The 14,241-nt window shown below is 46.3% G+C and overlaps 2 protein-coding genes across 30 annotated transcripts in view; both read left to right on the forward strand.

Annotated features, from left to right (window-relative positions):
- Positions 1–8,417, forward strand: part of LOC1281851 (transcription intermediary factor 1-alpha) — a 41,549-nt gene extending 33,132 nt beyond the window's left edge. For 6 of the 18 annotated variants that reach the window (XM_061642644.1, XM_061642638.1, XM_061642640.1 and 3 more), the window contains exons 4-13: positions 1,694–2,008; positions 2,084–2,336; positions 2,401–2,901; positions 3,560–4,107; positions 4,214–4,469; positions 4,549–5,024; positions 5,120–5,570; positions 5,642–5,798; positions 5,882–6,005; positions 6,083–8,417. In XM_061642644.1, the coding sequence (XP_061498628.1) occupies positions 1,694–2,008; positions 2,084–2,336; positions 2,401–2,901; positions 3,560–4,107; positions 4,214–4,469; positions 4,549–5,024; positions 5,120–5,570; positions 5,642–5,798; positions 5,882–6,005; positions 6,083–6,238 (3,237 nt within the window). In that variant the 3' untranslated portion in view covers positions 6,239–8,417. The remainder of the gene's footprint in view (positions 1–1,693; positions 2,009–2,083; positions 2,337–2,400; positions 2,902–3,559; positions 4,108–4,213; positions 4,470–4,548; positions 5,025–5,119; positions 5,571–5,641; positions 5,799–5,881; positions 6,006–6,082) is intronic. The other 12 variants (XM_061642653.1, XM_061642654.1, XM_061642656.1 and 9 more) reach the window with 3 other exon arrangements.
- Positions 8,418–10,850: 2,433 nt separating this feature from the next.
- LOC1281848 (furin-like protease 1) overlaps positions 10,851–14,241 on the forward strand; it is a 142,958-nt gene continuing 139,567 nt past the window's right edge. For 4 of the 12 annotated variants that reach the window (XM_061648439.1, XM_061648446.1, XM_061648441.1 and 1 more), the window contains exon 1: positions 10,851–11,010. The gene's annotated coding sequence lies outside the window, so the exon portion shown is untranslated. Of the gene's footprint in view, positions 11,258–14,241 lie in introns of all 12 variants that reach the window. The other 8 variants (XM_061648443.1, XM_061648445.1, XM_061648442.1 and 5 more) reach the window with 7 other exon arrangements.

Below are 14,241 nucleotides of genomic sequence, written 5' to 3' on the forward strand. Positions count from 1 at the left end.
CATCTGTTTTCACTTACAGGGTTTTCCAGGAGGTCTCATAGCTGTGTGGGACACTTTATTGACTGCTACTTACGTGAAATGAACTTAATCTAATAGGAATTGGACTCTATAGCACCCTTATTGGACAAATCTATTAGGAATTTCCCAAGAAGCCTGTCTGAAAAGGGTGGCATAGTGTCCAATTTCCATCATATGAAGTTCACTTCCCATAAGAAAGAGTGAAGGAAGTGTCCCACAACTATGAGAATCCCTGGAAAACCCTGTAAAAGGTAAGGCTGGTTGGGGAGTTTATTTGGGCAAGAAGGGCCATTTGGGAAGCGATGAATCTTGTCTAGCTTTATTCGGCGTACTTTGAGGAATATTGATAACAGTTTGATTGAAACAGGGAAATCGATTTTGTATTTATTCTCGTTCCATTGAACGCCCCAAAATCTCATGGTTCCAGCATTTTCGGTTCAGCTCTTCAGCTCCAGCAGGTTTTTATTATCAATCTCCCAAAAGAGGATGCACCATTTCATTCTTTTTCGTCGTTGCTGCTGCTGCTGATGCTGAGGAGCCTCTGTGCAATTGCAAATGCGCCAGCTGCGTTATGCTCTCGTTGCAGTATCGCATCTGTAGGCAATGTCCGTTGAACAGCTTAATATGTACGCTGTGTGGCACCTGCTGTGTGTGCGCACAGCTTTCGTTGGCGAACGAAGCGAGACCGAAGCAGGAGGAGGAGAGACTACTGTGTGGCCGTGGTTGGCTGGAATAAATTGGATTTCAATGAAATTTATGTGCTACAACAGATGGTACACACACACACACGCGCGCGCACACATACAGATGGTTTGCTGCATAATCCTGGACGCCAATAATCCTTCATGGCTGCTGGATAAGGGCTGGATTTGGCGGCGTTGGGAAGACTGCTCGGTGGCGCTCATGTTAATACCGTTCTTTCTACTATGGTTTTATAGAGATTCATCAGATTCATGGTTCTCGGACGGGGATGGAGTGTTTGAATAGCGTCGTACGGAGTCGTCGCTGGATTGATAGCGAACCTGACAGTGAAAAGAGACGGCCACATCTTGTACGACATGGATGCAATGAATCGTAAAGAAACGGGACTGGTGCTGGAACAAAGTGGAACGAATGGGAAATGATACTAAATTCATTATTGCCTTTTTATGTGTTCGCTCTTTGGAGTTTGGATTGCAGTTCTAGCTAAATTTTGGATGAACGTTCTCAAACGAAGAAAGAAGAGTGTCACCCATGATGTGTGATTGTAACAAGATATCCGACATCGATATATGCGCTTCACCTCGTCGGTTGAAACGTGTAACAAATGCACGTTAATTGCAATGAGAGCACGAGCCGCCACTTTGCCGGTTTGTGACATTTCTGCCATAAATAGTTGGCTGCCCTCGAACACAGCTGCCGGTCCGCGGCGGCGTGATTTCGGAAAAGGAAACATTCTGAAACAGACAGCTGCAGCTCATTATGTGCAGCAACCGGGCTCGCGGCAACGTTGCCATTTTGTACCGCTTGCCCTGGTTGTTGGGTGTGACATTTCAAGGCCTCATGGTACACTATGTCCACCTGTTCGATGCGGTTCGTGTATTTATTTGAACGACATTCATGTACTTTTTCATGTTTTTGTGAAGAATGTGTAAGATTTCTCTCTCTCATTTGTTTCCCTTGTTTCTTTCCACAGGAAAAACTGTCCCTCTACTGTGAGACGTGCGATCGGTTGACCTGTCGCGACTGTCAGCTGCTCGACCATCGGGATCACAAGTACAAGTTTGCCAACGAAATTGCCAGCGAAACGCGCAGCAGCCTTAGCGGGCTGCTGAGCGAGATCAGCTACAAGAAGGTGCTGCTGTCGAGCGCCATGAAGGTGATCGACGATCGGCAGGCGCAGATCACAGAGAAGAAGAAAGAACTGTCCAAAGAGATCGCCGATCTGGTGGTGAAGCTGACGAATGCAGTCAACGCTCGCGGCAAGCAGTTGGTGTATCGGCTAAATCAGGTATGTTGTGGAGCGCGTCACCCTGTTGTGGTTCGAACAAAAGAGACTAATCGATCCCCTGTTCCTTGGTTTCAGGTCTGCGACAACAAGCTTCAAGTATTGAACGAGAAGAAGGAAGCGCTACAGTTACTCTCCGGACACACGGACCACTGTATCGAGTTTGTGCAGACCGCGCTAGACAAGGGCAGCGACAGTGCCGTGCTGTACAGCAAGAAAACGCTTGCCCGGCACCTGCAGAAGGTGAAAAGTCAACGGGCCGACATACCGAACCCGGAGATACCGGTGCGCGTCCAGCTGTACGCTTCCAATGTAGCCGAGCTACAGTCCAGTATGTATTACTGTGCCCCACGAAAAGTGTTTCGATAATTGTTTAATCCTATCGTTTCTTCCAGTGGTCTCCCGCATCGGTACAATACTCGTCGATGGCAAGGTATACCCACAGTCTCCCAGCTCTAACAATGTTCCGCCAGGGCCACCAGTTCCCGGCCCGGGGCCTGGTCCGTCACCGCAAAACAGAAGCAAACAGCCAAGCCCCAACATTACGCCTCCGTTGCGACCGGGCATGCCCGGTCCGGGTATGACGACCCTTTCCTCCAACGGTCCTGGCGGTCCTGGCGGTCCTGGTGGTGGTGGACCAGGAGGTGGAGGAGGCGGTAGTGGCGGAGGTGGCGGTCTGGGAGGAAACTTCTCACAGGTACCGCCTATGTACAATGGCAACGGTGGCGTACCGGTGGGGGCTCCCTTCCCGCCCAACCATCCGATGAGCAGATCATTCCCGCAGGAAAATGGCCCCGGTCCCGGTCCCGGCTATGGACGGTTCGGTCAAATGGGACCGCCGATGGGTATGCCAACTCAGCAGCACGTTAGCTCCTCTACACATCCACAGAATATGGGTAAGTGGATAAGGTCTGGTCAATACGATGAGCAATACCTTTGCTTTAAATGGAATGGTTAGGGAATGTTTGTAAAGAAAATAACTTGCTACTAGCTTAAATGGATTTATTAGTAACGTCGAACACCGCAAAATTCAACTATGCCTGTGTACATACACCTTTCGTATTGCTTTAGTGCACTCTTTGTGATACTTTAATTTGTTGCTAACACACCACGATCATTACATTCACTGATTTCATCTGTTGATTAACCTTTATTTGGATAACTTAGGCGCCCAGAATTAGAAAATGCATTGATGGACATGCTCTTTTGTTTGCAGTACTACTAGTCGGTTTATTTTATTTTATATTATTTTAGTTAGTTTCTCGGTTATTGGCTACAGTTTTGATGGGGGGCTTATTAACGGTTTTTTTTTATTTTCGTTGTTTTCTTTTTCTTCTTCTTTTATTTTCGCCCTAACAACCACCCTCATCGCCCGCCATTGTACGTAATTACTTTCCTATGTGTGTCGGGTGGTTCAATCAACCATTTCATCATGATTTCTGTACACTTGCTCCTCCAACACACTATTACATTGACTACTTACTACTACTACTACTACTACTTCTGACACGTTTGGTTAAACGACACCATTCCATCCATCCCTCACTGCCACAGATATTAGTTTGCGTAATTTGTTGAACCAAAAGTCGAGTGGCCCTCCACTCCCATCGGGCGGAGGGGGAGGAGGAGGAGCCGGTCTCGCGGTTGGCAGCGGGTCCCATCTAGGCGTTGGCCATCCCTGCGGTGGGCCTGGCGGTGGTGGTGGTAGTGGTAGTGGTAGTAGTAGTGGTGGTGGTGGAAGTGGCAATGCTGGGGGACCGCACTCAGGCAGCAATGCTGGCAATAACGCTATGGCTAATAATCAATTTACTGGCACAGCAAACTTCATGGGCAGCGGTGTGTCACCGGGCGGATCGGGCGGTGGACCACCGTCCCATCGGCTGTCCGGTCAGATGGGCGGTCCGGGCAACTTTTTGGGCGGCCCGGGCGGTGCGCCGCATCAAAACTTCAACCAAGGACCGCCCGGCGTACCGCCCAGCAGCGGCGGAATGGGCATGGGAGGGAACGGATCGGCTGCGGCGGCTGCTGCCGTGGCTGCGGCACGGTTCCAATCGTTTCCCCGATTTGCGATGCCCTCCTCGATGCGGCACATAATGGGTAATGTAAGTATCATCGATCACACATTGTTGCACAATCGTGCCTATATCGCGAAAATAAATATCGTTTTGGTTGTTTCGGGCTCGGGGGGTTTTTTTTTGGTGCATTCAGCAGAACTCATCCACCTTACTGACACCAAAGCAACAGTCGTTACGCTACCCGGGACAGCAGCCTCAGCCGGGATATGGTCCGAACTCGCCGCAACCACCTCAGCTTCCGCCGCAGCTTTCCGGTGCACCCGTGCCCGGGCCCGGTATCGGCGGACCGGGTAGTGGAGGCGGCAGTGGTGGTGGGGGCAGCGGTGGTGGTAGCAGTGGAGGCGCCAAATGGCACATTCCACAAAACATGCAAGCCCAACAGAACAACGGTAAGTGCTCGGTTAGACTATGATGTTTGCTTAAAAAAGGGTAAATAATGTTGATTTCTCCTTTCTTTGGATGTTGCAGGGTTTTGTGGCCCCTCAGGATTACACCTATTTGGGAATGGGCCAAACGAGTCGTTCAAAATTCCTCTAAAATCTCCAGACACGATGCGCAATGCAATGCTTCTGAATGGTGGCGGATCGTCCGGAGGCTCCCTGTCGCACGGTGCACATGGTGGAAGCGGCGGTGGTGGAGGTGGACACCATCATCATCACCATCATCATCATAGTCAACAACAGCAGCAGCAACAGCAGCATCAGCAGCAACAGCAACAGCAGCAACAGCAACAGCAGCAACAACAACACCAACAACAACAGCAGCAACAACAGCAGCAACAGCAGCAGCAACAGCAACATCATCAACAGCAGCAGCAGCAACTGCAGCAACAGCAGCAGCTACATAGCCAACAGCAGTTGCAGAATCATCTGCAACAGCTCCAGAATGCTCTTCCAAATGTGTCCTCCACAAACCCGAAAACGCCAAGTCCGAGCACAAATGAGGTGAGTTGCAAAGGCCTTTGGATAGTTCAGTAGCATAATATTTAGTGTGTTGTTACATTACATCAATCTATGGTTTCGTTTCTCCCGTGTAATAGCCGGCGAAGGATTTTGCCGAATCAATTGACAAGGCATGCGAGGACTCGGTGAACGATCTGATGGCGACGATTGCGAAGCTAGATTCGAACGGGGTGCAGGTACTGCCGGAAGGACACCGTGGCAAAACGACATCCCCGCAGGTGCACAGCTCAACCGATCTGCACACCAGCAGCGGCACGGTAGTGAGTGGCTCGAGCTCTGGGGCCAGTTCTGCCGGCGGTACGAGCAACACCACCACGATCGTGCTGGACGATAAAAACTTGCCGAAGGAGCTGGATCCGAACGAGGACTGGTGCGCGGTGTGCATGGACGGCGGTGAGCTGATGTGCTGTGATAAGTGCCCCAAGGTCTTCCACCAAACTTGCCACATACCGGTAATCGATTCGCTGCCGGACGAGAGCGAAACCTGGCAATGCTTGCTGTGCTACAACTTTGCCGATCTACCGCCGGGTAAGCATTTACTTCGAAATGTATGCAAGTTGGTGGTTTGTTATAAAAATGAGTTTTATTATTTCTTTCAGAACCTACTGGAGAGAAACGCAACGTTGGCATAACGCCATTGGAGCTGAAGATTTTGCAGCGAATTGTGCTGGAATTGTTCTGCCAGTATGAAACCAGCATGCCCTTCCGTCTTCTCGAGCCGGACACAAACAAAGCATATTATGATATTGTACGAAAGTAAGTTATTTACACACCATTGCTGTTGATAGTGAGAGAACAGACGATTCACAAAAAAACATTCTTTGATTTCTCTTTCACAGTCCAATTTCGTTAACGATGATTCGTGAAAAGCTAGAAATGAGCAATAATGACCATTACACAGACATTGTTTCGTTTATCGCTGATGTGAAGCGATTGTTCGATAATGTGTACCTCTACTATCAGGTAAGTAATACAATCACATGCACCTAGTGCGCAAATACTGAATCAGCTTCTTTTACCCTCTCTCCCCCACCATAAAGGAGGACAGCATGACGTACAAGAATGCCCGCAAGTTGGAGAAGTTCTTCGAGCAGCAGCTCTCAAAGTGGTTACCAAAGTACCTCGAGGTCGATTGCTTCGCCGAGGACTACCTACCGAATGCATCGAAACGGCAGAAGAACCACCAAGATGACTAACAGTCACTGCAACACGTAGCGGGCGCAGTGATGAAACCGCCAAGGACACTCTCCGACCTACCGGAGGTTTGTCCAGACATACAGCAGCAGCAGCAGCAGCAGCACCTCTGCGATTTACAGCCGGAAGATCTTTCTCTTCACTCCAGCGCTGCTCATGGCCGGGTGGAGAATGGTGGAGAGACGTGCCCGAACGATGATACCGCCCCCTCACCCGAGCAAGCTCGTACAACAAAACTCAGCCAAGAGATGGAGAACGAGCTGTGGAATGCGGCAAAATCGCTGGTGGAGGAAGATGAAGCACTGCAGTGTGCAATAGATGCCGATGTCGCTAAAGCAGAGGGCAACCAGTCGGATGAACCACCTGACGGGAGGCCTAGTGCACGGGAGAGCGAAACGCCAGCGACGACAGCGGGAGGGATTGCTAACGCATTGGGATCTGCTGCTAATGTTGCCTCCCTCGCCGCCGAAACGAAGGCGGCAGCCGCAGAAACGACGGAATCATCATCAGAGGCAATAGGGGGGGAAATGGATGAAGCGACGGCATCACCGAATGGCACGACGACTACTATTACTGCTACTACCACTACTACTACTGCTGTCCTTACGGAAAACGATCCGTAATGCAGTGAGAGCGCAATTGTCGGATTTTAAATCCATTAGGTTAGTGGATCCACTTCAATGTACATATAACATTTGTATTCGCTGAATACGCATTCACACATCCACATATACATCCAAACACACACACAATCGTAACAGAGGGAGGGAGAATATCTTTGGCTGACAAAAATGACGGTGATATTGATAGTGGATACAATCGTGCATGACAAATTGATCATAATATTGTTTAAGTGTACAGAATGGAAGGAGATTAATGCGCTCCAAAGCGATTAAGATAGCTTTTGACGGCAGATGATAGCTCAGTAGCATGGTTTTTTTTAAAATTAGTTTTGTTTTGTAATTGTTTTGGAAACGCATTGTGGTAACCAAGCGGAAAGCTGTGGTTAAAAGTTCTGGATCGAAATGATCGCTCAACTGGGTAGCGTTAGCAGACAAAACTGTTTATTATTTATTAATATTTACTTCCAAAGTCGAACGATTTTCGCTGCTTTATAGTCTATGGTATGGTGAGCGCATAGTCAAACCAAAATTGGTTTTTAAATTGCCAGCGACCCTTGGTTAAGTTATTCGATTGTACAAGTAAATTGTAGCAAGACGAAGATGAAGGGGATACAGCAGCCGTTGTACTGTACGCCGTGTGTATGTGAATTGATGATTTATTTAGTGTACCACACATTGATTGGACCGTTGGATGAATTAATGCAAATAGTTTTAGAATTTAATTTCATAAGGTTTACATCTCAACGTTGTTTTTAGAGTGTAAATTGTGTGTATTCTCTTACTCTCAAGTCTGGTTTCTGAACGCGTCCATGCATGAACAATTGGAATTACAATGACGTAGCAAGAAATACGATAGACGTGTAGGTCTAAAGTCTCATGAATTAGCTGCTAGCGTGTTTGTAACAGTACCCAATCATCATCTGCATCACCATGGTGAGATATAGAGGCAGGAAATTGATGTTAATTCTTGCGTAGAATGTATGTTACCCTGTTTCTGCCAACCCAAAGTTTGGTAGGCATGTTTCTGCTTAATCGCAAACAAATTATTTCACCTTAGCCGAGAGGTACAGGTTCTTTCCACATTTCATCATTAGTCACGTCCGAGTGCAAAACGTATACGAACGATACAGGATAAACCGATGTTCAAAAAGGGTAACAGGCCCAAATCTGGGGTCGATCGCGAGGGACATAAGTTTGATGAGCAAAAGGCAAAAGTTAGCACTGTAAGCAGGAACGATAGATTAGGGGGTAATACATTGAAACAGGTAGGAGGGCGTGTGTTCATATGTACCTCTCTATCCATTCTAACCACATACTTCCATTCATACATAGCGTATTAGCGTACGATCACGTGTTGTAGGTTCCAGGTATGGAATAAGCAAACATTGAACTTTCTCAATGATCTTAAGACATGCATTATGCTACTTGATGCAAGTAACTCGAACAAACGGTAGAACTTACAGTAAGATAATATGCATCGTAAACGGCACTGGAATGGTTAGATTATAATTACTGCAAAGAAAAAGAAAGCAAAAATCAGTGAAATTGTAAAATCGTACGAATGTGTCGGCTTGTTATACGTTGGTGGCGTGACCTTACATCCGAAATTTGTATATTTTTTCATATATTTTTTTCCTAATAAACGTTAAGCTGCTTTAAATAATCTCGTTTCAATTTACCCGAGGCTATAAAATATAGACTAGATGCGTTTAGAATACGGACAATTTTTGTAAAATCCGTGACTCGTTTAAATTTAGAATTTGCCCTTTTTTGGTTAGTAAATTTGCCACTAGATGACGCTGGGCAAGTTTGCTTGAATTAGGATAACAAGGAAAAATTTGGTTTGTAAAACAACAGAGGTTTGAGGCTTTGCTTCAAACGTTCCCAGGAGGCTTGTTTGGTATGAATTGAGCTTCGTTATTCAGACATTTAGAGTTTGTGCTGTTAGGCCCGTGTCTGTGATCCATCGGATGCGATTTTATCGGAAGGCCTGTCAAAATTTTACATGGAATTTGACAGATAACGTCGGATGTGCGATTTCGTCGTACGACGGAATCAAAAAATTTTGATTTCGTCGGACGCCGCATCCGATTTTATCTGTCAAACTAAATGTGTGGTGTTTTGTAGGAACAATCTCAACTTAATTTTTCATAATCGTTATATTATTAAAATCATTCAAATAATCGCAATATTATACGAAAAAGCGTTTGACATCACGTGCGATAAAATCGCATGCGATGGAACACAGACACGGGCCTTAGTGTCGCATTGTTTTTCGAAGATTCAAAATATTAAAACTTTGCTATAAAAGCCTACGGACAAAAAGCTAAAATAATTACTCGATGTGCCCTAAACTGCCGCGGTTTATGTAAAATTATAATTTGATCATTTTTCATGTTTTATTCCGGTACCTACAATGTTAGTTTTTATTTTTTAGTTTTTTTTATTTTGCCACCTTTTTCTTCGTTCAAATGTTTTAGCTATCAACAATCTAACTCTTCAAATCGAACACTATTATTTTGAAGTTAGGTATCTTAAAGCTCGCACTGTAATCTATCGCACAAGGCATCACACTCCCCGAACAAACGTAGGGGAAAGCGGGGCAAAATGGGCATGTTAAGCAGTTTACTGAATATTCCTTTGAATATGCCATAAAACACAATTTTTCTTTCATTATTGCATGCCTCCACCATTTATCTATGAATTTATATGCCACATAGAATGAAAACAACTTAAAAACATGAAAATAATGTAAAATAAAAGTTGATGTTTTGCGAGAAGCATTTTTGACACGCGGGGTAAAATGGGCATAGCCCTGGGGCAAAATGGGCATATGTAAACAAACTGTGAAACGTCAAAACACTGGGGCAAAATGGGCCACAACAACTGCGCTTAGGTAATGGTCTATTCTTTTGCGCACGTTTCGTGAAATGTATTTTCGTTCTATCATTTGTTTTGCTGGTCAGAAAAGCCCTTAAAATTCTTCCAAAAATATGCTATCAAAATTAAAACAGTTTTTACACGTTTAAATCTACAACATCGAATGTTTTTAATCTGTGCTTGATATCATTATTGAGGCGACAAATACAACACCATAGCCTCACCAAGCGCCGTATGTCAAAAGCATCTGCCCATTTTGCCCTAAGCGTAACTGTCCATTTTGCCCCTCGTGAAGCATTTTTTTTATTTTTTTTTATTCTAATAAAAATACGCATTCAATCGCCTTGCTTTCTTCAGACAAATTATATAGAAAAATCATATCTTTAAAAATATATCATGTACAACTTCAACGCATCCCTGTGACACTGGTTTAAGCTTACTTTCGAAGTGGCAAAAATTACATCAATATGCTACTAAACCTTATTTTGCATTTTTCTTGGTTTTTTGTCATGTAAGGGTTATGAAACTTACATGGTGTTCATAGAACACTCCAATGAATACATTTTGAGCATTGGAAAGTATCTTTGTAGTCAAATAATGCTTAAATAGAGGGTGCTCATTTTGCCCCACATGCCCATTTTGCCCCGCTTTCCCCTATATGATTTAACAGGTTGGCGACGATATTTGGCTCGTTTGTTGAAGAGTGTCTGACATTGTTTTACGTTCGTTGGAGTCTGTTGTCTTTTCGGTCCATTGCACAGTTACAGAGCGCCGCCTTATTTTACTGTGCATACTTGGTTTACTTATCACGCCTAGAGGAAGCCAGAAAGTATCAATGAATCATTTACAATACTTGGCAAACGTTGTTTTTCTTTTGTCCTATGCCTGTATTCTATGATAATTTAAAAAAAAAATCAATTAATACAGATTTTACACCCTTTTCACAGAAAATCACTCCGTTTAGACAAAGATACTGCTCGGGATGCATCGAATCCTCCGTGTAGACGACCTTAACCGCCCCTGACAGTTCGAACACGCTCGCGCGCTCTCACACACACATACAATCGCAAACAACAAATTGTTGGCCACTCGTGAGAGGGCAACATCCATCCGAAACCTCAGCCAAAAGCGCCACTCACGCACACTCGCTTCCAACGCTTTCAAGAGTGCGGACGTGCTGCACGTTTGCTCCCGTCTGGCCGATCTTGGGCAAAGGATATTCCAATATTCCGGGGGAAAACGCGTTTTCCAACATTTGTCGCGAGTGCATTGTAAGTTGCTGCTGCCAGTTGGGTGCTTGCAGAAGGGCTAAATAAGTTGCAGGCTGTGTGTCAAGAAAAGTGTGCGTTTCCCTTTCCATCAGCTGACTGCTATAGGGGGTGAACCGCTTACACGCCGTCTCGGTGTCGCTAGGTTGTCGAAACATCTTCCGGAGCGGCACATGGCGTGCGGGTTTCGTATTCTGTGCCGATTGTGTTGTGTTGATGTTCTGCTTGCTGAAACCTTTCTCGTGGTGAGGTGTGTGTGTGCGTGTGTATGGTATGTTGCCAGCATAGTAAAGTGCGATGGCTAAGTGCGTATACTTGATCCATCCCCCTCCTGTATCACAACAAAGTGCACAAGCATTTCTATGCGAGCAGAGTGTGTGTTCGTGTGTGTGTGTGCGTGCGTGGCCGAGTCGGTGTGGTGGTAGAAGGAAGAGCACAAGTGAATTGTACCTCATCAAAGCAACCCTACCAAAGTCCCGTTGTCGCGATCGTCGCCATCGTCGTGATCGTTACCGCCGTCGGGAGAGGGGATGATATGTTGGCAGTTGCACCATTCTTTGTGGTGTCTTGCAAAAGGTCGAATCTGAGTGTGAACTTTGTCCCATTGTAGCGACGTTGTAACGGAAGCCAGAATCGCAGAGTAAAGATCACAACTCGATCTACCGTTTAGGACAGACAGCAAACTACAGTGAATCAGTGTGTGTGTAGTGTGTGTATGTGTGAGGGCCTACTTGTTTTGTCTCTTTTCTCTTTTTGGGCCTACTTTCTCTACGTGCGTATGTAAATTGGTTAAGCCCTACTTGGAAATCGTTGCAGATAATCGCAAAGATTCGCCATGCATACAGCGGTCAATATCCGGAAGGGCAGCGAACAAACCCGCACACAATTACAGACACACACACAAACACACGCACATAGAAGGTGCTGTTTGTCGTGATCTTTTTTCTCCCTTTCGGTGACGTTTTGCCCGGTGGTCTGTCTGGTGTGGCGCCTGGCGCCATGAAGAGATGCTGTGTTGTTGTTTTCTTACTGGCTCTCTTCTTACACCGTAGGTAGAGGACGGCGTGGCCGATACTCTATCTTGTCATGTGTGTGTGTGTGTGCCTGTTTATGCGTTTGTGTGCGTTTGTTATTCACGCACAGTACAGTAAGTGCTGTAAAAATCCCACTCTACACAAGATTCTGTGTAGTGAATCAAAATGTTTTAGGAGAAAGCGCCCGAAACACATACTCTGGCGCACTGGGAGCTGCCAGGAAGTGGCCTACTTTTCCGGCCACTGTAGGGGTACTGGCTGTGGTGGTGGTGGATGAGCGTAAATCGTAGTTGGGCAAATGTAACCAAACGCACATTTGTTTTAAAACCGACTGCGATGCAATTCGGCTGTGTGTGGTGTGCGGTGGACGGTGGTGTTAGTTGGTAGTAGTGGTAGTGTGTTGTTGTGGTCCATCCAAACAATTCAAGGCAAACGACAACATCCGGCTGCGTGTGCGAGAAAGAGATGCACGAGGGAGATTGAGCAGCAGGCGAGAGAGTGTAAGTGCGCGCGTGTGGTGTAGAGATAGATCTGTCACTGGGAATGGACATTCCTTTAGCTAGAAAGAAATGTCCCTTTTTTGGGGAGATTTTGTTATCGCACTGTAAAGCGAAACGAACTTGTAAATTTGATACAGTATGGTAGAACGTTTGTTTTGTAAATTCAATCACAGTGAAGGGTTGTTAGAATGATTTCAATCGTGAATAAGCGCGTCCGCTGTACGTCGAATGTGAACCTTCCCTACATTCGTGTTCTCTTTCGCACGCTCGAACACTTGACGTGCTCGCGGATGAGTGTGTGAGTGAGTGAGCGCTGGCAGTTTCGAGTGAGTGCCCGCTGTGTGGATGCACGCACACCACACCGCAACAGGGTAGCTGCGAAGGAATTTTTGGTGGCCGTGTGTAAACAAAAGCGTGCGGCCTGTGTGTGTGTGTTGGTGGGAGTGCCGCACGGGGGTGCGTGCAAGAGCGAGAGAGAGCGAGAATCGGGCAAAAGCGAACCCCGTACGTGCGTCTTCTTCCCGATCCCGATAAGAGGTGGACAAATCCGGCACAGGGCGGGGGGAAACACAATTATCATTCCAGCTTGGGTCCGGTTCTTCCTTTTTATTTACTGCGGTCTAGCTGTCAGATCCATTCCTGGTCAATATTGAAAGGGCTTTACCTTCGCTATTGTGTACCGTGTTCCGTTGGAGAATGGTTATGGTCTATGTTTGATTAAAATGGAACTTACAGACCCTTTAGCAAGATCGATTTTGAAGCCATCATTATTAAATTATTATGCAATGTAGAGCAATAATTAGGATTAATATTTCACGAACCTGGAATACCAAAGCTGTCTTGCTGTTTGTTGAATCATTTCTATCACCTTCACCTGAGAGCGCATCATATTCCTAAAGACAGCCATAATCGACCATCGTCGAGTAGGAAGCACGACGCAACTAAAAGAAAAAAAATGATCCCAGCACGCTCAGCTAGTTTCATTCCCCCCTTTTAGGTACGGTTCAGGTACGGCAACTAACCAGCGAAGCTCAAATTAACGGGACGAGCAGCCAGCTAACAGCAAACCCCCCCCAGAGCCAGAGATAGGGAAGGAAAAAGTAGCACAAGTTAAGAGCAAAATCCACGCGGCAGCAAAGCAGGCTGGGCAAATTTTCTTTTCAAGTGCCCCATAGAAGGTACTCGGTGTGTGTGTGTGTGCGTGGGGAGGTTTGTACGGGAATGGCGTACGCTACCCGGGGTGTGTGCAGCAACAAAACACCTCATCCCAAGTCGTCCACCTCCGTTTCCAGCCAGTGTGAACCTGTGGCAAATGTTTGGCAGAGGGGGGCGGAAAACCGGTGCCACACACGGGAACGGGAATCGCTGCGCTGCGCCCAGGAGAAGGAAACGAACTGAGCATAAAAACCAGGCAAGCGATGGAAACGGTGTGTGTGCGCGCATCGAAAAGAAAACTAGTCGCAGTTGCCAAGGCAGTCAGATGGAGTCAAAATAGAACGCGCAAAGTCTTTTCGGTCGTCGTTGTCGTCGCCGTTCGCAGCGTAAACAAAAGTCGTGCCGCCGCTTCTTAGTGTGCCGATGGAAATGGGGTAGAAAGAAAAAAAAAACTCGCAAACAGTAAGATAATGGTGCGCGGCACCTCTCCCCGAAGGCGCAAAGAATGAATGCAATCGAAGAAAGGAAGGGAACAACCAAAAGCA

The sequence above is a fragment of the Anopheles gambiae genome, chromosome 2, assembly GCF_943734735.2.
Source record: "Anopheles gambiae chromosome 2, idAnoGambNW_F1_1, whole genome shotgun sequence".
In the NCBI taxonomy this organism is placed as follows: domain Eukaryota; kingdom Metazoa; phylum Arthropoda; class Insecta; order Diptera; family Culicidae; genus Anopheles; species Anopheles gambiae.